Source organism: Corvus hawaiiensis, chromosome 3, assembly GCF_020740725.1.
Source record: "Corvus hawaiiensis isolate bCorHaw1 chromosome 3, bCorHaw1.pri.cur, whole genome shotgun sequence".
In the NCBI taxonomy this organism is placed as follows: domain Eukaryota; kingdom Metazoa; phylum Chordata; class Aves; order Passeriformes; family Corvidae; genus Corvus; species Corvus hawaiiensis.
Genome location: NC_063215.1, coordinates 73,992,759 through 74,017,207, shown reverse-complemented (window position 1 = coordinate 74,017,207; position 24,449 = coordinate 73,992,759). Strand labels below are relative to the sequence as shown.

General features: G+C 35.5%; 1 protein-coding gene across 6 annotated transcripts in view; it reads right to left on the bottom strand.

The window, feature by feature from the left end:
• Positions 1–24,449, bottom strand: part of SIPA1L2 (signal induced proliferation associated 1 like 2) — a 126,597-nt gene that overhangs the window by 29,117 nt on the left and 73,031 nt on the right. For 4 of the 6 annotated variants that reach the window (XM_048296858.1, XM_048296854.1, XM_048296855.1 and 1 more), the window contains exons 8-12: positions 24,172–24,249; positions 20,420–20,577; positions 18,311–18,887; positions 12,756–13,030; positions 1,656–1,913 (exon numbers count right to left, since the gene is read on the bottom strand). In XM_048296858.1, the coding sequence (XP_048152815.1) occupies positions 1,656–1,913; positions 12,756–13,030; positions 18,311–18,887; positions 20,420–20,577; positions 24,172–24,249 (1,346 nt within the window). The remainder of the gene's footprint in view (positions 1–1,655; positions 1,914–12,755; positions 13,031–18,310; positions 18,888–20,419; positions 20,578–24,171; positions 24,250–24,449) is intronic. The other 2 variants (XM_048296856.1, XM_048296857.1) reach the window with 1 other exon arrangement.

Genomic DNA, 24,449 nt, shown 5'->3' with positions numbered 1-24,449 from the left:
GGGTCTCTGACCCTCTAAAATCTCTTCATCATTTTCCTAGCCTGAGTATACACTTTCATCCTTGCAAGACTACTTAGAAGCACTCATCCAACTGACTGCACACTTGTATTTTAGGCTCATCTCTCTGCCAAATCATCAACTATGCCTCCTCCCATGTGGAAAGGCCTTGCCAATTAGGTACCTTTCTTTACATGTTTCAGGACCTATATGCCAGAATCCATAATTTTCCTATCTTTTCATTATTTATACTCTTTATCATGTCTTCCCCATAATAGCACTTCTGCACTGCACATGTTTTGTTTAAGTGCTACAGGAATTTCTTCACGATAAGAGCAGACTCAGTCTAAGCATTTTTTCACATGCTTTGCAGAGTGTTACGAGAAGTACAACTTATGCTTGTGAAGTCTTCTTGGAAATGAGTAGCATATCAGAAACCTTTAATTTCTTTTCTGTATAGGCATACAGTATGCTTAATAAAGCTTCATAGATGATGAAGTATTTCTAGACATTTGATACATTGTTTCCTTACGCTAGATGTTATCAAGAATTTAATCAACAAGACATTAGGAAAAGCTTAAGTTCTATAATGGCACAAAAATTCTTACAGAAACACACCTCTCAATTTTTCAGGGGGTGAAGAGGGGGATAGGGGAGAAGAAGAACGCAAATGATCAAATGGTCATAACTGGGCGTGTTCCTTCCCCAGACCATGAAATAGACATATTTTCAAATATGTACTGCTATTACTTGTGTACATTTCAATGTAAAAAGTCATTAATTCTTTTCTACTAAATAAGGCAGTCAATGTAGTGATAGTGGTACTTCATGATTTCATCCAGAATTTTTTTAAGCCCATTTAAGACTAGTATTTCAGATTTTTATATCAATTAGATCTTTTCAACATGCAGTAATTATTTCCTTGGAAATTAGAACTACATCATCCCATAGATAAGGGCATAAGAGGAAATAATTGTAAACAATTAAGGGCAGAGTTCTGCTCAAGACATATGGTGTTCCTAAATAATTCAAAGGTCAAATGTATTTGCAAATTTTTATGTTTAAAAAAGAAGTTTCATCTTATGAAGAATTATGATAAAATTAGAACAGAGCTAACATTTAAGGATACCATCCCATCATCTAAGAGGTGTTACATATTCAAATCACAAGCTCTGCTTTGTTTAATTAAAAGCAAAGCAAAGCATAAGGGCTGGTAATGAGTTACAGAACCCTTTGAAACTATGCCAATAGCTTGGTAACGAGATTAAATAATTAATTTTTAAAGGAATGAGTTCATTTTATTTACACTCAATATTTGTTTAAATAGTCTTCCAAAAGGTGGGGAACAGGACATTATTAAGATGCAGAAGTCACAAGGCAGTTTCCCACTTCACTGATTTGGGACAAAAGGGAAAGGTCAGCTGTCCTCAGCAGTAGGATCCTGAGTACAGCCCACTTCCATCACAAACACCAAAAGTCACTTGTTTCAAGCAGACTGCTGCAGTGAATGCTATTTAATACAACCTCAGAATTAAAATTACTGTCAAAACTCAATAAAATGAGGTTTAAAAAATAAGACACCGAAGTTGTAGAAAACAGAGATTTCAAAAGTAATCCACATTAGGAATATGACAGGCATTAACCAGAGAGTGTATTACCTTGCACCATCTGGCAGTTTTCTATCAAAGGAAGTGCTACGAGGAATGGCTGTCTGAGCCTGCTGGAGAAGCTGCTGGCACTGCAGTCTGTCAGATGTTCCTAGGATTGGAGAGGCACGAGAGAGAGGCTGCCCAGCGGGAGTCGGCACCCGATGCCAAGTGGTATTCCTTCTGAAAGGGGTTTTATACTCACATGGGGTGCCTTCACTGTCAAGTTTGTATTCCACCATGGGTATACGACAAAGTTCTGAACAACCCCTGTGGGGCAAATAAAAACGCTCATCAGTCTCACAGGAGAGAACAGAGAGAGGAATCTTGCATTCACAGTCAGAAGTATGTGCACATTTTGATTCCAGGTGCCCAAAGGTGTTCATACAGCACTGTACTTTAAACACTTCAAAATTGTCACACCAAGCAGGTAGAAAACATTTCAAAATAAAAGATTTGCTGTCATGTGTTCAAAGATCTTTGAACTCTCTCCTCACCCTTCAGAACAGGGAACATACTAAACTTCTATAAATTAATCTGCAGCTTGAATTTTACATAACAAAAACTTTTAGAAACAATTTAGAAGTCATAAAGCATCAAGTTTTTCTAAACCAGCTTTGGTTTGTTTAAATTTCAGAAATAGGTTTGTTGCTTTGCAGCAAACTAAACATTTCTTAGTGGGGTTGAGAACTCTCCTTTAGAATCCCACCTTGACCCCACCAAATGACAGAGCACATAGAATACAATGCAAATGATTAACTGGAACCTAAATATTTCTCCCTGTGTTTTCAAAGTGTATTTCTAATGTCTCTTTTCCTGGGGATTTGTATGCCTGGAAGAGATGGGGAATTGGAAGGAAGAGAAAGATCAGAAACAGTCTGGCTTACCACCTCTGCTTGAAGTTTACAGTGTGGTTAAATACTAACAGTATTCACAGACAGTCTGAACTCTGGTAAAAGTACTGATAGTGTTCCACAGAGATCAGTGTTCCTGTGGGATATTTGCTGTAGACTCAGACTATATTCAATAATTAAGGGTTACTGTTTCAGAAATTGGTTAATAGAAGCTTCACACACCCTTTAAGTCAGCACTGATTATCACTGGAGATATTTTATATTCTCAACATTCCATCTCCATTATTTGCCTGATAGGCAGTGTGTACTAAATCAATATCTATAAAGAAAACACCCTAAATACTTCTAAAGCAACACATTAAGGTTAAGTAAGAAATAGTGAAAATTTACTCCTCTGTCTCAAGTACAATTCTGCTCCATTCCCTGAGCTGAGCCTTGATCAACCTTTGCTTTTGTTGAAAACCCAACATTTACCATTTGCAACTAAATTAAAATCACTTAGAGAAAGTGTAATAGAGTGTAAAGAGTTTACAGTCTTAATCCTGAAAATATCTTGGCATAAATGACTTAACACAAATGTGCAGTGCAAGTAAATTGTATAAATTCTCACATGTTAAATTACTGTGCATTAAAGCTTCTGAATCAACCCCCCCCAAGAATATTTTCATTACCAGTGTTCTGCTAAACAGATTTAAAAAAAAAGTTAGAAAAACACAAACTGTCTTATTCAAGGTTGTTGAAGAGAAGACCCATGAGCAACTGTAGCAATTACATTCTAGATACTCTGTATATGCCCAGTCTGATCCAGCCAAATATTTCAAATATTTCTGCTGAATTTTTTAGTAGCAAATAGGCAAGTTTATTCTGTAGCATTAAATCTCTGCCCCGGTGGCACTCAAACATATGAAAAAGCTAAAGAACTTAAAAATATAGAGGATAAAAGTATTGAGAATGGAGATTAATAGTCAATATAGGATGAAAGACACCTTGATGAAGATGAGCGGATGAGTTAGAATGTTCCAAAGCAGAACTCAGAATTCCTGGTTTTTCAAGGTTATTCTTTTATGGGAAATATCACTGTAAGATGCACCAATAAAATTTGACATGTGTAACCTCTGCTGACAAATCATAGTTGGACACGCTGGAGGCATCACAGAATTTCACAATCATGATTTTCTGGTTTGAGCTTCCCTAAGGAGGTAAAACCACTCTAATAATCTCTTCTCACAGACATGGAATGGTGCTACAGAGAAATCACTGTTATAAAATTATCACATCATTTCAGAGGGTCAATTTGATATATCTCTAGCCTTTCCCTCACCCTGAAAGTGCCACAGTTACTCAGAACACCACTTCAAACTGCCTCAGTCCAGGTATCGATTTTTAAAACTTTTTTCATACTTCTGAGAATCACATGGTGGGCTCTTAAAGTGATGAACACCATGAAAAGGTCAAGTTAAGTGAATTGCACAGAACTGTGCAAACCCTTCTACTGCTGAAGCATATATAGAATACACTTCTCCAGGGCAATTATCAACTGCTTATATTCCAAGATCATTCTTCCCTTCATACAAGTCCCTGCCTCATTCATTGCCTTCAACCAAGAAGGTGTAGGAGACAACAGCCTCCAGCAATGCAACCATGATCCTTTTTTTCTTTTCTTATAAGAAGTTTTACATACAAAACAAACAGACCAAAGAATGCAGAGATGACATAGCAAGGTTAATATTAGTTTGGTGCACAGCATAACTTTCCATTGTGGCAATATATACACAGTTTTCCATTATTTGAGGATGAAGTTGAACAAATATGTAGGCTAAAAATTTCTATCTCCCTTCTGCTAATTTCTTACTATTGTTTCACCCCCTTCTTCATTCCTATGGGCTTTAAAACTTAGAAACAAACCACCCCCTCCCCAGCTTTTGTTATTAAGACATCAATTTCACAGTTCATCTTGGTAATTGAGAAAGTTACAGCATGTAATTGTGATCGCATCCCTCATTAGATACTCCCCATAAAGTACTCCAAATGCTGTAAAAATAGCTATGGGTTTTAAAAGCAAAAGGGACTGTTACTACTATTTAGTTTGACTTAGCTTGCTGACTAATTAACAAAAGCATGATATAATAATAGTAAACAAAAAGCTTTCCCACACTGAGGAAGAACTGAAAATTTTGTAAAATTTTGTGTTTGTTTGCTTCAAAACATATTCTTCCTATAAATGAGAAAAAAAAAATGAGGGCACAGTTTCTGCAGAAAAAGGCTTACAAAACAACCCTGTATCAAATCACTTTAAAAATTCTGCAGTGTTCCTTATGAATTCAAAACAGAGCCCTGGAATGCTTGTTTTAACTGGGTCAAAAAAGAATTTCCATGGTTTCAGATAGCTTCTTTTGTCACATAAGACTTTTAAATTCTGATTTAAAAGTACCAAACCAATCATTTCAACATTTACAGGAAAAAATATGCTTCACTGCTTCACAAGCACTGCCTAAAGAACAGATACTGCAGTATTCTGAGATAGGTAAAGTCATAATTGTAGCTACCTCCTATATCAGGGTGAAAGAGAAGGAATTACTTCATGCCTGCAATCCCCATCTCCACTCCCCACCATGGATCAAACTGTAAGTTATCTTGCATGAAAAAAAAACCCACAAAAAATAAATGCATTTTCCTCTTAAATATGTAATTTGACCTTTATCTAACTTTTAGTCATAATTTTGTTACTTATTCCACTAGTGCAATAATATACATTGGCACTGGTATTGAATGATAGCTTTTAAATTTAAATTTTATATATATTTTATTAAAATTCACTTTAAAGGATACATAAAGACAAATCTCTATTTTATGGTTTTGAAAAGATACTTAAATTTATGTTAAACAAGTATAAGATATCAAACGTCTATCGCAATTATATTCAATACAGCATTTGAAAAATAGACTCAAGATATTTAACAAGCAAATGTGACCATATCTTAACTACACATCAGAAATTATAGCACTTACTGCCCTTCACTAGAGTTTGGTATTAATTAAATCAATCCTTCATCATAAAGCACAGACTCTTACTAATACCTTGGGTTCAAGAGCCATATTATCCTATTAAAAATTTGGTTAATAAAACCTACTCTGCAATTTCAGAGAGCATGACTCTAGGATACAGCTTGCAGGTCATGACAGAATAATAAAATTTAAGAGTCCACTATAAAAGTTTGCAATATTCAAATGCCCCTGCAAGGAGCATTATGTTCTGAAAGATTTATCAAGAAGTCCATTAAATTTTTCAAACTACATTAACCAAACCTTGCAATATTAGTTTCAGATACTATATAAAGGCTCTGTAATTGGCTCTGTGAAGGACCTATATTGGGCAGGGATGCTGGTTAAACTCAGTAAACATCCTTCTCTGTGGAAAAGTTAGGAAGTTCCTGTGCACCATGATCAGCAGCCTGTCACCTTGATAGCTGCACAAAAGCCTTCTTTTCTGCTACATCCTATGACTATCAGCTAATGGGTACGACTTGGTTACAATTTAACTTCAGTTCACTGTATTGCAGGGAGATGCAGGGATAGAGAAACAATCCCTGGTGTGCATCAGTTTATTGCACTGATAAGTTATCCCTTACCACCACCATTTCAATACCAAACATTTAATCCTGCTCAATAAAGAGTCTTTATCTAGCAGTACAATAAGTAACTGCATTCTGCTAACTCAAACTTTGTTTTTGAAAACAACCAGTTCTATTACAGTGCATGTTTGTTCTTACACTATAGTAGTGCCCATAGTGACACAATGAGACTGAGGACTCATCATGCAATCTATTAAATCCACATAATAAAACACAGATTCACTTCAGGTAATTATAGGGACTTAATTGAAAAGCGGAATTTAGTAGCTTAGTTTTGCTTGGACTCACGATGTAGTTAGTTAAGACATACATAGATTTTCCCTTCCCTGACACTGTGAAGTACCTTTTGGAGGTAATATCTCAACTCCACAGACTCCCTATATCAGCTACAGCACAAGTCCAAGACACTGCATAATACTGAAATGGTCTAAGAGAATTTTGATCAAAAAGTCAAGACAAAAATGTCAAGTTCTGACATCTCAGAAATCTATTTACAGGTTTACACACATCATCATCTAAAAAAGCCATTGCGAAAAAGTAATTCAATTTTATTTTAAAATAATTTCATACCACAACAGATGTATGAGATTGTTTACACCAACCTCGGACAAGGCTGCTGCCCACCCCATCACTTTGGTTTAAGGCAAGTGATAACTCTGGCAGTCCCTCCATGGAGTTAAAGAGTTGAAGCTGCCAATCCCTCCTTCTTGAAGATAAACTCATCATTGTCCTTCTGATCTTGACTACTATTCAGTTTTAAAAAGAACCTTCATGATGATGAGTTGACAAGCAATTCAGAGGCCACCTAAAGAGCCTCTACGTCTGTATTGTTACATGAAAAAGAGAAATACAGACAGGAACCAGATGATCTGTAAGGTCCTTTCCAACCCACATGATTCTACTAGGATTCCATGAATAGAGAGAAGAAAGAAAAGAAAAAAGGGGGGGGAAAAAAGAGTCTGGAACACTTCTTTACATCTCTCCATAGAGACAAGCAGAGCTTTGCCAGTCATTTTTGAGTTTTTTTCTGCTTGACTGTAACAACTGTACACATAATTAACTTTAGCAATTATAATTAACTCCTGCTATAAGTTCATTCATAACTCAGTAAGAAAAAAATCAAAGACTTTACTTGGGTAAGAAATACAGCTAAGCATTTTCTACCATTTTACTTTTTGTTGGGAAGAGAGGATTAACTTTTGCAAGTAGTACAGCTTCCAATTAGTATCATCACATTTTCTTAATGGTAGTTCTTTCAGTTACTTCTACAAAACATCAGAATCTAGAGTTTTCAGGTATTTTCAGCCTTCTTAAACTAGTAGCAGGGGTGGTAATGTAAAGATTTGGTACATCCAAATTCTACTTCTACAACCAAACATTCAGTTTCAAGTTCTGTTGCTTCAACCTGCCCCAGGTGGTGTTAGACCTGGTTTCTTTCTATCTTAGGTGGCTTAATTTATTAAATAAGTAAATAAATTTTAAGAATCTGAAGGCCCTATGAACTATTCCACCAGCTTATGGCATACACCCCTTGGCAATATTCAAACTCCACCACACGGTAACCTCTTCGTAAAAGCATTTGCCCAAACACTTTATACTCTGCTGGTTATCTATCTGGTTATCTTCTTTAAAAAAAAGCCCCAGAAAGACAATTTGTTGAAAGAAATCACAACCATTTAAGGGGAAAAAGCATCAGGACTGAAAAATAAGTCATTACATCTATTTTATTTGTAAGAAAGAGTTTGCAAGGTTCACGAGAATAAAACAACCTCAAAAGAATTGCAGTAATACTTAAAAATGGCCCACAGGCAGTTTCAGTCATAGTTACTAAAACATTTCCATTTTCAAAACTACCTACAACAGCAGAAAAAGAGTCTCTTGCTTGTTCAGACCAACAGTGGAAACTACTGCTGCTACAGCTCACCAGTTTCTGTTTAAAGCCCAGCCCCAGAAATTTTGCTTTAAGTTTTTTTTGATTTCTAAATTTCCTAGAAATTGTTTCTTAACCAGCTCTCAAGCAGTTTTTTATATATATATATAATGGCAGTTGAACTAAGACAGACACATAGGTAAAACGTAGTAAAAAAGAATCTAACAAAATCTACAGTTCAAAATAGATCTAGAAGTGCTTGAATTCCTTGATTGGATTTGGCTGATTAAGGGTATAGTGTCCTTGAGCACTGCTGTAACACCACCAGCGAGAGCAAATCAGAATGAACACCATTATTCTCCTGCTCAAACGCACACAATCCCAGCTACTGCGCTGCAGTACCACGGAATATTGGCAACAACAAGAACAAACCAACAATTCTGAAGGGACAGACCTAGCACAGAAACAAATACGACACAAGAATACTTATTCAGATCTGAAAACAATGACTAATATGTTTGTTCTAATACTGCTTTGTAATTTAAAGAACTTATGTTTTAAAGAGCAATCTTCTTTCTATCTAAATATCAGCCTGATGCCACACAAATAATTTTGATTTCTGCATCAATTTGTGCATGATTATTTAATTGCTGGAGCAAACTGAAAACAGCAGGAGCTTTGTCTCAAGTCCATTAATTCTATAGAATAATAAATGAAAGGCCTTATTCCATGATTGCTTTTGCATATACTACTATCAAGACTTTAGTAGAAGGATCTACATTAAGTAAAGGAAGACATTTATTGAGCAGAATTTTCCTCTGTAATTTCCTAATCAGTCTGTAACATTCTTTTGTAAGCACCTTCAACATTCAAATAATTTATTTTCATGCTGAAATAAATGAACGCAAGATGGTATGCAGAAAAAAAAAAATCCTTGTTAATAGTTTATTGCTAATAGTTTATTCTCAGGGGGTGCACACATATTTTGTTGGTTTTCTTTTAAAATGATGGATTGAAGATTATTTGTGGGTAAGACAAAAACAGACAAAACAAAAATGAAGTCAAGAACTTGATTAAAGATCTCCACTTTGGCTGATGTTTTTTCAAGGGACTGCTTTGGAAATACCCTTATACACTTGAAACTAATTTTCACTTGAAGGGTACAATTCCCAAGACACTCCATGGCACTCACATCCAATCTGTGTAAACTCACTTCAGAATTTGATCCCAGCAAGGAACCAATGCTAGTAAGCAATGCAAAGAAAAATTCCTCTTTGCTTTGTATTCAAAAAACCCAGCAGACAAAGCTAAACAGAAGCTAGTCTTTCAAGAAGTGAAAATCAGCTGATTATCTCAGAAAATTAAAGACAGGCATTAATAAAATGATACATATGGATGTTTTCATGAAACTCTGGATTTTTTTTTCTAAAATTATATTTCTATTCTTGTAAATGTGTGTAAAATTTTAATGCAACTGATTCTTTTAGAAACAAGGATGAATGTATTTTTATGTCCATGCACTGGGGGAAAAATCTTAGTGGCTGAACTTGAAACCCTAGATTATGGTATTTAGGTTAAAAAACAAAAAACCCCAAGAAACCTAAAAGAACAAACCACCAGTATGTACTCTGAGAAATCAGGTTGAAATACAGAGAAGAAAAGCCTACCCAACTGCCAAAAGATCATATACTCTGTAGGATGAGACAAACTTTCAAGGGACTTATTTCAGCCTCCAGATATTTTTTCCTACATATATCAGATAGTCTGATGCATCATTTCTAAGCAGGAAACCTCTAAACCCAGCTGTGAATAAAAGCAATAATTACTGTAGCATAGATGTAAAGCTTTCTCCTGCTTTTTAACCATCATTCCCCTAGACACGTGTAATGTATGGGTCAAGGATGGATGGACCCCCAAATGTAACAGGAATATCTGTATGTCAGCTTTGAGTGTTATTTGATAATTATTACAGTTACTTGATACAAAAAAGTTCTCTCCTGATGAACTGTCACACCTGCCTTAAATGTTTATCACAGGTATGTGTTTGTTATCACTCACAGAGGCTTGATTCTATCCTATTTGGCCATGCATAGACTCTCCATGGACAGTGACATTTCTTGTCAAATGAAGGTGAAATAGATTTTAGTTCTCCAGATACTCCCCTTTTATGTCCAGAACTACTGCCTGTAAATTTCTCAGTAAACCTGATACCAGAGTACAAGAGAGACATGAACATATGGAGCAAATCCAGCAAAGGATCAAAGACAATTAAGGGCTGAGAGTATCTGAATCATAAGGAGAGGCTGAGGGCTGGGATCATTCAGCCAGGGAAAGAAAAGGCTCAGGAGGGATTTTATCAATGTGTATAAAATATCTAATGGGGTGATAAGGAAAAAAGATGACAGACTTAAGAGTTGTATCCAGTGAGAACACAGAAGGCAAGGTGCAAAACTGAAGTACAGGAAATTCCATGTAAGTAAACATAAAAACTTTTGTTACTGAAAGGATGATTGCATACTGAAATTGAAATATTGAATGGTTGAATCTCCATCCTTGGAGATATACAAAACCCAGTGAACATGTCCATCAGCAGTGTCTGCTCTAGCTGACCTTGCTTTGAGCAATGGGGCTCGACTCAAAAAGCTGCAGAGATCCTTTCCAACCTCAACTATTCTCTGTTTCTGTGACAAGAACCTGCAGAAGGCTAAGAGAAGCAATTGAGTAGCAAACAGGGAGATGGATTTGCACAAGTTTTAACTAGTAAGTAGCAGTGATAGGCTATCTTTTTTTCCCCAAATTTATATAATTTATCGCTTTCTGCCCTCTCCTCTTTCCCCTCATTCATTAATATATTTTACGATGTCATAGATCATATTTGTCAACTGAAATTCTCAGACTTGTCACACAACACCTACAATGGTGTTCTGTCTGCTCTGTTTAGATTATAAACATTGCAAAAAGGCAAGCTCAAAACCCTCCAGAGACTGGACAATCGAAGTCACTAATTGTATTTTTAGGGATATAAACAGGAAAATGAGCAGCTCTCTGTTTCAGTGGGAATTGGTATTTGAGACAGAGAGACATTTCTTTTTAATATATATATACTAGAAAGGTAAAGCTAAAAAGAACTTAAAACATGCTTTTTAAAAAATTTTAGAACAGACACATAGTTTTAAAAAAAATTCATTTTTCTTAGTAATTAGTCACAGTTTTAAAAATGCTCAAAATTATAAAGAGGAGCAGCTTTTGCAGATTTTTCCCAGTGTGCTAACACTCAGTTCAAACTCCTCCTACACATAGACTTGGGTGCTATGTATCACACTGATCTGGGATTTAAACATTTTACCTCTAGAAGAAGATTTATATCAAAGACAATATAAACAGTTCATACAGTATGTATTTTTCTATCAGGGCCTATAAAATACACATTTCTACCTTCAATATAGTAGGATCAGCTCATTAGGCTCATATTCTGTAAACAGCTTGGAAATGTATACCAAACAAGTCAGTGAAAATTCATACCCAGAAGCAGATGGTGAGAATAGCAAAGCTAAGCAAAGAGAGGCTTAATTGCAAATTTCTATCCAACTAAGCAAAACGGTGGTATTCTACATTCACAGGCATTTTGTTCTGAAAGGGGCATCAACATGCAGGTTGAGGCAGGGGACAGCCCTTGTGTGTCATACATCAGGCCAATGACTGCTTGGAGAATTGCCACCAATTAAACAGCATTCGCATACAGTTGGCATTGACTTCACAGTGCTGCACGCTACGTAAAATTTTATTGCTTGTTGTCTTGCCAAAAGCAACACATCTAATGTTTTTTCTGTTGAATTAAAAATCAACAAGAGATTTAAAGTTGGCCTGCTACAAGAAGAGAAGTAATTAAATATACTCTGATACTGTTCTCATTTAGAATGAGCCAAATTAACACTGACTAGGCAAGGAGAGTGAGAAATAAAGTCACACTGTTACAAAGTTTTGATTTTTTCCTACTTCTCTGCCTCATGATATTAAAGATGGAGAAAAATGTATTTTGTCACCAAAAAAGGAACACTGATGAAAGTAAAATGCATCTCATTCCTGAAAACACTGACACAGTCACTGTAATGATTTTTTTTACTGTCGTTCCCTGAGCGTGAGCATATATTTCAAGTTGCAACAAGATTTCTCTGCTTTAAATGATAAACCCATTGATGGAATTCACTGTTTAATGTGAAGAAATTAGATTTCTGTAGAAAGTGAGTAGGACTTGGTACTTGGTACTTGGTACCATATATGTCCAGAACCCAGTAATTCACTATTTTCATTAAATTTCAATAGAAGAAAAAAGTAAAACAAATATTTTTCAATAGTCAGGAATTGGAGAAATCACAAAAACAAGGTACAATTTTATAAGAAGGATTCCACATTTTTAAATTCAGCATAAACATAAAACTCTCCTATGGAAGAAAAGAAGTAACATCAGCTTTCAGAACAGCTTGGTCATGACACACTAAAGTTTACTTCCTGCCCTTTTAAAGTAATACAAAACTAAATTTTCCATTAAATTTCTTGTAGGATCTTATTTTATCTTTTGTAACAAGTCAATATGGGGTTTGGGGATAAGATTGCTTTAAGACCCTCAATAATACTATCACCCAACACGACAGACAATATCCGTTTACTGAAGGCCTCCAATAAAAGCCATCATTTAAGCAGGAGCAGAGGAAAAAAACCCAGATACAAATGTTGCGTTGAGAAGGCTGCTGGTTACCTTCTGGGCGCTCCATCCTCGTGTGGTTGAATAATCACCACTTTTACTGTCACCGATGTGCGTAAAAGGTCGATCATTTGCTCGTGAGTCAGAGTTGCCACAGCCACTTTGCAGATCTCAACCAGGCGGCTCCCTTGCCGTAGGCCTGCTTTCCATGCAAAACCAAAGGGCTCCACGTCTGCCACTATCCCTTCAAAGTTCACGTGGAATCCAAGCTGGCCCAACCCATTCCTCCGCAGGGTCATTTCCGTGGTTTCACATCCTCTGGTCACTATCTAAAGAAGCACCAGATCGTTAACGCGATTGTCAGGGCACACAGACACATCTGTTTACAAACACTATAAGGTCATGTATGGCTGGATATTAAGTATCTTTAATACACTAAAATGAAATTATTTTAACATTTATGTTTGAATGAAGGTTTCTACATAAAACAAAAGGAATAAAAAATTTCATGACGCTAAAAATATTTCAAAATACAAAACAACCCTGTCAATTACTTCGTTCTTTTTGGCTGACTGCAGGAATGCAAGAATTTTTTACTCAGTATTAAACAGTATTAAACACGAGCTATAACATGAGCCAAATTGAGTGAAGTGCTTCAGTTCTAGCAGCTTGTTTTCCTCAGGAAAATAGCAATGAAGAAAGTATTAATTTATTTTGCTTCATAGGCAGATTAACTACCATCATCTCCAGATGAGGATATTACTAAAATGGGATGAGAGTTTTCTTGTCACTGGAAAACTTAGAATACAAAAAAATTACTTTCCTCATATTCAATGAAAAGTAGTTTTGTTTTTATACAGAGTAACCAAAACCCTTCAAATTCAGATTTTGCTAAGCAGGTTCATTTCTATAGACTGTGAAACAAGTTCTCAACAGTTTTTTCATGTAAAACATGATCATACAACAAGTAAGCTGGGATACTGCACCACACGCAGAAGACAAAATTCAAGCCTGTATTACAAGGAAGTTTGAGAGTTACCCCAGCCTTCCCTTTTGTCGGTGTCACAAAACCAGTATGTACTTAGCTTCATTAGGACAATTAGAACACAATCTTAACCACTATGAAACATTATCAAAGATCTTTGTAGTGCATATGAAAGATCTTTGTAGTGCATATCAAAGATCTCCCACAAACACTCTACCAAGGCAAATACCTGCCTTTTAGAGATGCATATGTTACAATACAGATCAAGGGATCTTCCCAAGGTCATGCTACACTAAGAGCAGTTCCATGGCACACCATACCTTGTTCCACAAAGGTGTTCATGCTGTTTATGGCTGGGTTTAGTGTGCATCACAAAAACACACAGTTTGAGCATTTAGTTACCCATTTTGGGCATTTAATTAAAGGAGCTTAAGATAGGAGGCTAGTGTCCTTTACTGTCAGCTGTGCCAGATAAATCTCTGCAAAGGTTGTTTTATAGCTTTATTCAGGAGGCTATTTTGGAAAAGTCACTCTTGCTCTCCATTGCCAGCTTGAGCGAGAATCCAGGCAGGCTAGCTTACTAGTTTATAGTGTGCTTGCCACAGCAGAATGGCTTAACCTGATTCAGGGCTGCATGATGAGGGAGCAGGACTGTACAGCTCATGAGATGTTGCACTGTGACGGGGTACAGCTGTCACAAAACCACTCCTTCCAGCACCCGAGTCAGAGGCAGTTGACTCGATGAGGTTTCACAGAAGGTTTAAACTGACACAAGACACCACTGCCCCTGTGCTGTCCCCTGTATTGCAATAGCACTTGTGCAGCCATGCAGACAGAGCAGGATAAGGTACAGCTGAAAAATCAGGGTGCTTTTCAAAACAGTGTTCCAAAGAGGTGGCAGGCAAGGAATGGATGGGACTGTCTCCTTCACTGGTAATAATTACAAAAACATGCCTCCATCACTGACAAAGGAACTTCACACATAGCAAAGCATACTTTTGTAGCTTCCTTTTTGGCACTTTTCCTGTTTAGATTGATCTGTTGCCCACAATTATTATAGAGTCAGGGATGAAAGTCCTAATATTTACTCCCTTTCCAATCCAATGGCTAACTGGAAATACTTTCTAGTCTTTGTGCCTGCAACTTGGTCATGCCTGCAACTTGGTCATGACTGAATGTCACAAGATTTGGTACCTTAGTAAGTTTCAAAGTGCTGTTTTCTTTACAGAATACTTCTATACGGGTATCTGTCACTCAGCAGAAAGAATTAGGATTTGCACACATGAGACCCAAGTTCCACAAACCTATGAGTTATTTTAACTTTGCTGATCTGAGGAAGCCGGTGTATGCTCATGCTTTTAACCTGTGAGGTAATGAAATACAACTAGCCCTCATTCATTAAGGGATAATCTTCTGTGAACTGTGAAATACGGAAGATACTGCAAGGATCTGATATTCTGAGAATTATTGCTTGGAAAATTTAGGTGAGTTGAACTGCAGCACTTTGATTCATAATCTTTCCAGTTACTTCTCCAGATGTAGGTTTCAAAACTACAATGTGAAAGTCATTCTTGAGATGTCCAAAATGTACTCTGGAGGCCTTGTTTACAAAGTCAGGTTCTGGGTTTTCATAACAAAAACAAAGCACCTATTTCCTTTGTCATTTTTCTGCTCTGAGATTTTGGTATATTTTAGAAACTTTCCTTTTTAAATAGAACTTTCCACTGTGTTTATAACTGTGCATATAGCATACTGAAACCTTTAACATATTGTTAACCTAGCTCTTTTATTTTCAACCCTTCAGTCATGACTAAATTTCAATAAGACTTTCATAATTTGTGAACTAGATAAGTGAAAAGGAAATTTTCAGCTCTTTGTTAGCTATACTTCTGTCACAAATTTTTAAAATACACATTTAGTCATGCAGTGAAAAGAACATGCTATTACAGTCTTCAGCCCAGCTGAGGGATGGAATTTTATCCTTATTAAGCTACATAATACTCTTTTTTGGGCGCTGACACCTCTTTATCATTATGTCACAATTATAGAATACTGCAAAATGAATGCACCAGCAAAGTGTATGGATTTCCCCAACTCAAAGCACTCAAAATCTCTTCTTCAAGTTAGTTAAATATTTAAAAGTTCAAAGATAAGAAAGATAAAGATTCCTGCCAAAGACTCATCTATTCCCAGTGGGAAGTATTTCAGGAGATCTAGTCTTCCCCAAGTGTATATTCCTAAAAGGTAACACTGCATATTACATAGTAATGTCACATTAAACACAGTGCTGCTCCACTTCAAAACATGGCATTCTGCTGACTTGGTTGCAGCTTCACTGATCTTGTGACCACAAATGAACTAAGAGCTGGATTCTCTAAATGCACTTAAAACAGATAAAGTTAAAAGACAGAGATCCTCTAAGTGCCACGAAGAAGGTGAAGAGGTTTTTTTAATATACGGGATACTAAGGAAATTTTGTCAACTCAGATTCTCGTCTAAAGATCCATTCAGTGTTCCCATTTCATCTTTTATCACTCTGCCATTCTCTGTTATCCTAAAGCTCAAAACCACTGCTTTTCCTGCCCTCCAACACAACCCTCCAAGTTAATCTATAGTTTGCTGCTCTTTCTACTTTCTATAACTAGATATTCTCCCCACAAATACAAATTTGTCTAGACTGACAAGTCACAGCTCTCTTTTCAGTCCTGGAACAATTGTTTCAGTTCAAACTAAAATCATGCTGTCAGCTAGCTTTTTACAACTTTTCTTAATCTGGATATTCAGATAGGTGTCCTTTTTACCTGCATGATTTAAGTCCAGGCAATAAAGTCTAGTAATTTCTTTGACAATTTCATTTAGTAATTACAATGTTCTGCTCACTGGTTTTAGGAAATGCTTTAACTCATGACTGAAAAGGGTTAATCATCTGGCCACTGAAGATTGATATTACAATGGAGTTTGAGCTTTCATGTTTAGCATCTGCTGGCACATGTGGTTGTTAACCTTAGATGTGTTCTGAGACACTTGTAAGGTTTTTAAAGTATGCGCATAAAGTGTGGCATCAGAGTTTTAAATAATTTTTAGTGGTTCTAATGTATACATACAAATGTATGTAAGGACTGTAGAAAGCATTCAATGTTATAAAACAACCAGAAAATAATATCAATATCCAGCTTTCAAAAGAGAGGAAGAAGCAGTGGAAAAGGAGAAAAAGATGAGGCAAGAAACAGGGACAAAAATTGTTCTAAAATAAATAGTTAACTCTTTTAATTAGAGTGAAGGTTGGATAGGTGGCAGGGATAAAGAAGGCAGTCAGAGTTCATTGGAATAGATACTTGAAGATAATATTCAGGTAAATTTCATAATATCTGATGCAAACTTTTAGGCTTGAAACCAATTTCTCATTATTTAACCCCAAATCTGACTAAAAAAAGAGAAAATCTTCAAGTAAACATAGATAAACTTTTAATTTTGTGTTTTTAATTACCAAATCTTAAAGATCCGTCTTCGGCAACATGCACTATTTCCATGTTTTGCAAAACCGAGTAAGCGAAAAACAGCAGAAAAAATTGTCACTGATGACAGGAGCAGTTTTCACTAGAACTTTAAATCTTGTTTTCCATTTGTGTTAGGAAATTTATATTGTTCGGTTAACAAGACCTAATGGGAGCACTATTTTCTAGAAGGGAAATATCTGTCTAAGGAATGTGAAACTGAAGGCTTCAATTGAAAAGGATAATATAGCAGTGGCAAGAAGAGTTCAAAGACATTCACCTCTTGAAACAGTAATTGTACTTTGGAAGAAAGTTATTATTTAGGCAACGATATTGAGCAATGCTAAATGTGACTGCAGTACTAGAGAGGCCCTAAATCATCAGCTGCAATCCATCTGTTCCAGCGTGAAAACTGTAAGCAGAGGGGTTTCTTTTCAGTGCTGAGCTTTCTAGTAGAAGAGAACCCTAAGACGATCTAAATCACTTAAATTAAGATCAAAGAGTGAACTGCAACCACTACATGCATCAGCACTTTTGCTTTGGAGCTCCTGTCATTTCATCTGTACTGACTGCACGACAGTAGTACTGACAGGGTCATCAAGTGCCTGAAAAACTTTATCCAGTCAGCTGTTAAAACTGGCATTACTTGGTCTGGTTTCCTTTACTTCCCGCACTTTCTCAGTACAGAGGAATAAATCAGCAGAATCACTTACAAAATATTTTCCACTAATGTTCTCACGCATTATTACAAAAAGTCAAAGTACATTTTACACATTAAGATTTTATTTATTTTTTAATTAATGATATTTCTACCTACAAGAGTGTGATTTGAGAACAGGCTACAGCAAGAGGTGGCAAAAGCTTTTCAGTCCTGATTTCAACTCTGGGACCATCCATGGCCTTGGGCAAGTAATCAGATTAATGGTATCTGAATCCTTACCCCTGAAAAACAGGTTGATAACCTTTACCTCACATGCTGTTTTGAAGATTACTATTTGTAATGCTCTCTGAAGACTGAAAACACTCCTGAACTATAAACATAGAACATTTTTAATTATATCTCAAAGGAGATGTAGACAAATAACTGTTCATAAAAAAAACTAGAATTCCAGTTTAGAAACTGTACTTACTTCAAGTCTTTGAACAATTTCTCTGATGTCTTCAGTACAATTATCTGCTACAGACAGAAGAATACATTCTCCTCTTTCATAAAATATTTTGATGCTCATTAATCCAGATGTCCATCCAATAACATCTCTGCAGGAGCAGTTAAACACAACGTTTTTTGATTCCTTTTCAATCAACATGATAAACTCATTGGAGATTCCAAGGAGACATTCAATGTCAGCAGACTGGCCAAAATCTCGGGCAATCACATTCCACATAATTGCTCCAACACTGAATAGATGTGCATCTTTCCTTGGTTTCACTTTTTCCTTCTTTTTTGCCCCTAAAGTAATAAAGCTGAACTTGGCTGAAGTATCCACTGTAGCTGTGGTAACAAAGTTTTCTGCCAGATCTTTTAAGTACTCTTGACGTGTCCTTGTGGCCATGGCTCGAAATTTTTCCGACTTATGTGCCGCATTTTCAGCATTAATAACTTTGGCTAAAAGGAAGTCCCTAAAGACTGCAGACTTGGGGAAAGTTACTCCTTTGGGAATGGGTGGACCAAATGAGGGAACATCTTTTGATCGTGAAACACCAACACTGGAAATAGAAAAAACAAAACAAAAAACCACAACAAAATTATTAATTCCCTAGGAAAAAAAAAATCAGATGATAAGCAGAACTGTGATCTCTGCAATCCATTTACACAATTGAGTACAGCTTTGACATGCCAATTTTGCAGACATTTCAGACACATCAAAGAAAACTGATTGGGTTGTCTGTTTTGAAAAGGCTTTCTTCTTTTAAATATATAAAGGACATTATGAATGTATCTTATTAAAACAAAAAATATCAAAGACAACTTCTTAGGATGTCAATGTCTCCCTTCCTTAATGGAATAAATACAAAAAGGCATTGTGAGAAATAAATGAGAGAAGTATTTTTAAAAATTATTTTTATGTAAGTCTATAATTTTCAGCTGTCACTCAGTTGCATCATCTTAAAACTAAGAAATTTATAAATAGAAACAGAATTAATTTTTATCCTCAAATCTTTTTCTACAATGAAGTGTGAATTCAGTGAAAAAATATTGGTGTCAAATGTGACTATAATGGAGCATTCTCCACCTGTTTAAGCTGCCTACTCTATGTTCATAAAATTGGAAGACACTTGCAATTCTTGATCTAGACAGTTCACAGCAAAATGTAAGAGAATAGGAATATTTCCTAATTGATACAATTATACCTCTAATTGAGATATACGTAACACATTTCAACAGAAAAATATTTCAAAATACTGTACACAGTACGTAAAACTACTATTTGTTTGACTGAAATACAGTCACATTTGGAATGACAGATATAGTTTAATAGTAAGAAAAATATAACTTAGGAAATGTATGTATTAATCAACACAAAACACTTACCAAAACAAACTCAAGTTCTAAAATACAGTTTAAGTTCTAGTAGGTAGCTAAAAGATAGTAATATGACCCACTCTCATGATGTATTTTAATTTCATTCTATATAATGAATAAATAACATTTATGCATAATCTTGCGTCATAATGTTTCATGTCTTTATCACTATTTGCACAATTCCCAACTAATTCACAACTGTGTTTCCACCTTGGTTATCTGGCTAAAATTCATGATGCAGTGACTTCAATGTGAGAGTTAAAATCATCTGAAATTTATAATGGTTTTCCATACTCCAAAAGTCCTCATGCATGTGCTTAAAGGCTATGACTCATCCTGGTGTCATATTGTCATACTCAGGGATTCATACAGGTCAATGGCCTTCTGAAATACTTTAAATTACTTTCTTCAAAAAAAGGAAACGCGCAATACAAATTCTAAATTAATTTTATTGGTCTGTCTGCAAATCTTATTTTTATTAACTTGTTATATCCACATTTTGTGGCCATAAATCAGCAACATGGAGTTCGGCAAACTGCAGATCCATAACTCTAGATGTGTGCAAGGGAGACACTGGGGTTTCAAATTCACAGGAACTGCAGCAGAAATTTTAAAATTGTGCACATAATATCTATAAGAAACACAAAACAGCGAGAAAACACAGTTCCATTGTAGTCTCAGTAACAAACTTAAATAGTTATAAGGCTATACTCACCTATAACACACATTTTCAGTGCAAGGATTATGCACTTTGACTATGACAAATACATGTTGAAAGTGGGAACGAATATTTTTTGGAGTAAAAGGAAGTGCTCCTGGCTCTTGGAAGACAATCGTAACTATGTCATTTCCTATATGCCTTTTCCTTAGCAGCTAGACAAGAAACATGCATTGAAAAATTAGTTAATTTTTTAAAAAATCACAATTTCATCATCTTAGAAAAAAACCCAAACAAGTGAAACCAATAAAAATAAAGCATAATTTTTCAGAAATAAGTTTTATTGTATCATGGATAACAACATATAAAGGATATCAGAACTGCAAAAATATAGAGAAAAGAAATTGGGCTAAGTTCACAAAAACACTAGTGAATTCTCTCACACCCCTACACTAGTTCTCCATAGTTTCTGCTCATTTCTATTTTATTCTATGAGATAAATGTATTTCTCTTATTCTTACCAATGCATCACTTCAGTAATAAAAAAGCGTTGCATCACTTGACATTTCTCACTATCCAGAAAACTGTACATCAGTCCCCTCTTTACAGTGTAATGTTTGTCTGTACATTAAAAATATGCTTCTATGTCTTAATAAAACTTTATTTTCCGGGTTGCAATACTATTAAATATTGCCCTTAATATTATGATCTTATTTTAAAAAAACCTATTATCATGAATACCCATCACAAATGTTAACAACTGCATGCTTGAGGAACAGAGCCAAGACTCACAGAGAAACAATAGCTATTGGGAAGTCTTTAATTAAAAACTTATTCTTGTAATCAGTAGCTTTTATCATCAAAATATATTTAAGAACTAATTTAAAGTACTAAATCATTTTTATAGGCTAAAATTTAGTAAGAATTACAGAAAATATCTGTCAATAAGGGATACTACTCTTTCTCCTAAAAAAACTCAACAAAACGACACAGTAAAATGAAGTTCACTTTCCTTATGGAAGTATATTGTAACTTTCAAATTTTGTATATTAACAGACAAAAAAAAGTAGTCTACTATGTGCTACATTTAAAATATTTACCCAAAATCTGCCAAAGATCTTGAATTGTCAACTAATAGCACACAAACACTTTAAGTGTACCTTAGCTCATGTGTAACTAAAAAGGATATAAGAATAAATTTATTTGAAAACTTTATGAGAGAGCAAGTAAAAATTTCTCTATCAAGGTGATTTCATGGAACAGAATCTTTCTAATAAGGGTATTTTGCTGCATTTTCCCAGTTCCACTAAAAGTTAGTATTTCAGCTACCAACAATAAAAAGCAAAGTTGCACATGCTAAAGCCTGGAACCCATAAGTATGTTTCATTATAGCTCTTAAAATAACATAAAGGATGATATTCTGAAGGTAGTAAGAAGGGCCAAAGCCACAATTTTAAAACACTCAGTATATCCATATTAATTTAAACATAAACAATATCTCAAGCACAGGTAAAGAAATAAGACTTCTTATGAAACTTTACAACAGACAAAGGAACAGAAAACAGTATTTAGTAAGCCCTGTGGCTCAGTCAAGTTTTCAGGTTTTTAAGACTAAAATGAAAATAACTGGTTATTTTAGCCATTTAAGATATACAACCTGTAGCATATAGAAGTACACTATGAGGAACTGATCACAGAATTGTGTCAGGGATACTTTAATTTGCTTATCTAGTGAGCCATACAATTAGATCATAGTAGGGCAGCACAAGTTAATGTTTGGAAATTATTACTACCTCACAGGTTGGAATTTACAACTGAGTTAAATTTGTAAGCAACCTTCCAATTATGAAGTACAAGGTGATTAATTTCTGCCCTTGTTATACCACTCAATTACTCTTTCTGGCTATAGTGGTATATGCCTAGACATTTCTACAGAGCAGATTATAAAAATGAGAATGCAATCCTCTTTAAAGTTATATTTATTTCTCAAGACAATCACTGTTTTCAAGAATATTTTCTGCTTTTGTAGACCCCTTTAGGAGGTTCTACTTGCCATCATACATAGCTTAAGCAAGAATAACATTCATTTAATTGGAGGTAAGCTTTAGAAGTGTTTGAAATGTTACTAGCAAACAACTTTTCAAAAGTATGGCAGTTCCCATATCCTATCCCTAGGATATTTTTCAAGAGTGGAAACCTCTACAAGGCACAAAAACAGAAATAGGAAGACAGGTCATTATTTTTAAGAACCTTACCAAGATTGTAGAGATCTTAGTGACTTCTTCAATTTAAAGTAAAGCCAGTGTAACACTTATAAATAGTTGTCATGCAAAAGTGGTCAGTCAACTTCAACACAATGCAAAGGCAAAGCACAATTGTGGCTGTGTACAGAGGATCATAATGCAAAGAACTTCTAAAGGGGGGAGAATTAAACTGGGGTGATCTGGAACATGGAAAGAAGTGCTCTGGATAGGATAAAGGAACAGGAAAAGAATAAAGTATTGAATGGAGAAGAAGGAGGGAATGCATACTTGTCTGGGAAATGTGAGATAAGGATGGCATACTGAAAATGAAAAAGGAATTGAAGGAAACCAGAACTAAGCAAAATGACCTATGAGAAACCCTTTTCTAGTTTCCATTTTAAAACCTAGATTTTTACCTCCTAGTTTGTTTGGGTTTTTTTCAGGTTCTCAGTTTCCCCTTCCTCTCTCATTTTGAGGTCTGCTCAGGTTTGAGGTTTTTGGATGTTGTACAATTATGTTTTTTAATCTGCCTTTCTAACATACTCTCAAGAGTCTCATGACAATGTCAAGCACAATAGGAAATCTCAACTGGGTGCAGAGATCACAGAGAATTACTTATAGTAAGGAGGCATCATTGTCATGTTAGAATTTGAAAATAAACCTAATCAAGTATGATAGGCAGCCAAAAGGAAATCAGTGAAGTGTTATGTAAGAGTACAAGAGACAAAAGGGGAGTCCAGTAATGAAAATATGTTAGAAAAGCAGAATCCATTCGATTAAAATTATTTGCATTAAATGATAGTTATTATATTAATTCTCAAATTTTGGTGACTCAATTCTTAATTTTCAGATATGCATCTCTGAAGGAAAAAACTGTCTTAAAACTTAGCATATTTACAGCTTTTGCTCAGCCTTAAAAATCTACCCACTTCTGTAGAATTGCTTTGTCAAACTGCAAAACAACAAGGAATTCTTGTTGAAATAGCAGTGAAATATACTCCTCATTCAATTAAATGATGAAGTGTTAAGAGTCAAACAAGAAAAATGTAAAACTTATTTTAGTACATTTCTAAAATAAGTGCTTCCAAAAGTTTTATTTTCAATTTGTGTTCTTAGCCAGTACCAAAACCAGAAATGAATGGCAAAAGATCTTTCGACAGGTCTGGTTAAACTGAGTTCGGTATAACCGTAGGTCTTGTTACCCAACTATTTTAACAGCAGTTTAAATGCAACAAGCTTATTTCATTATTGCATATCTGTTTCATTTATAAGTTTTCATAAAACCAGGTGAAAACTGATTATTTGAACTGATTTGGATTAATCAGGTCTGACCACGTGTACACAAGCAGACTGCAAATGTGTGAATGGGTAACTTGCAAGGGAATGATTTGGAAAGGGACACTGCAAAGGTAAAGTTTAAAGGGGAAAGCCTTGAACTGCTTTGAAGAAAAGGCCAATAAAGGAAAAGGAACTGGCCACACCAGGGGTGGTAGTCTTCTCTGTCCTAGGGGAGGAGCAGCTGACTTCAAAGTTCCCAGCCTATGTTGCAGCCAAAATAAAAATTACCTTGCTCTTTGGATCTCCTGCTGGTTCTAAAACTAGAGGGATGTCCTGATCAGGGACCAAGCAGGGCGTAGTTATATCCTGGAAGAAGCAACAAACAGTTCTGGCGCGGCCTATTTTTGGCTCACAGGTCTTTGGAACACAAGCAATGCTCAGTGCTTGCTCATTGAAGGTTACTGTTGTACATTATGAGGAGTGGCTGAATACCTTGCCCAGTCATTACCAAACAAGGGACATAGGGAAAGGATGCAACAACCTCAGCCAGTACATACATAATATGC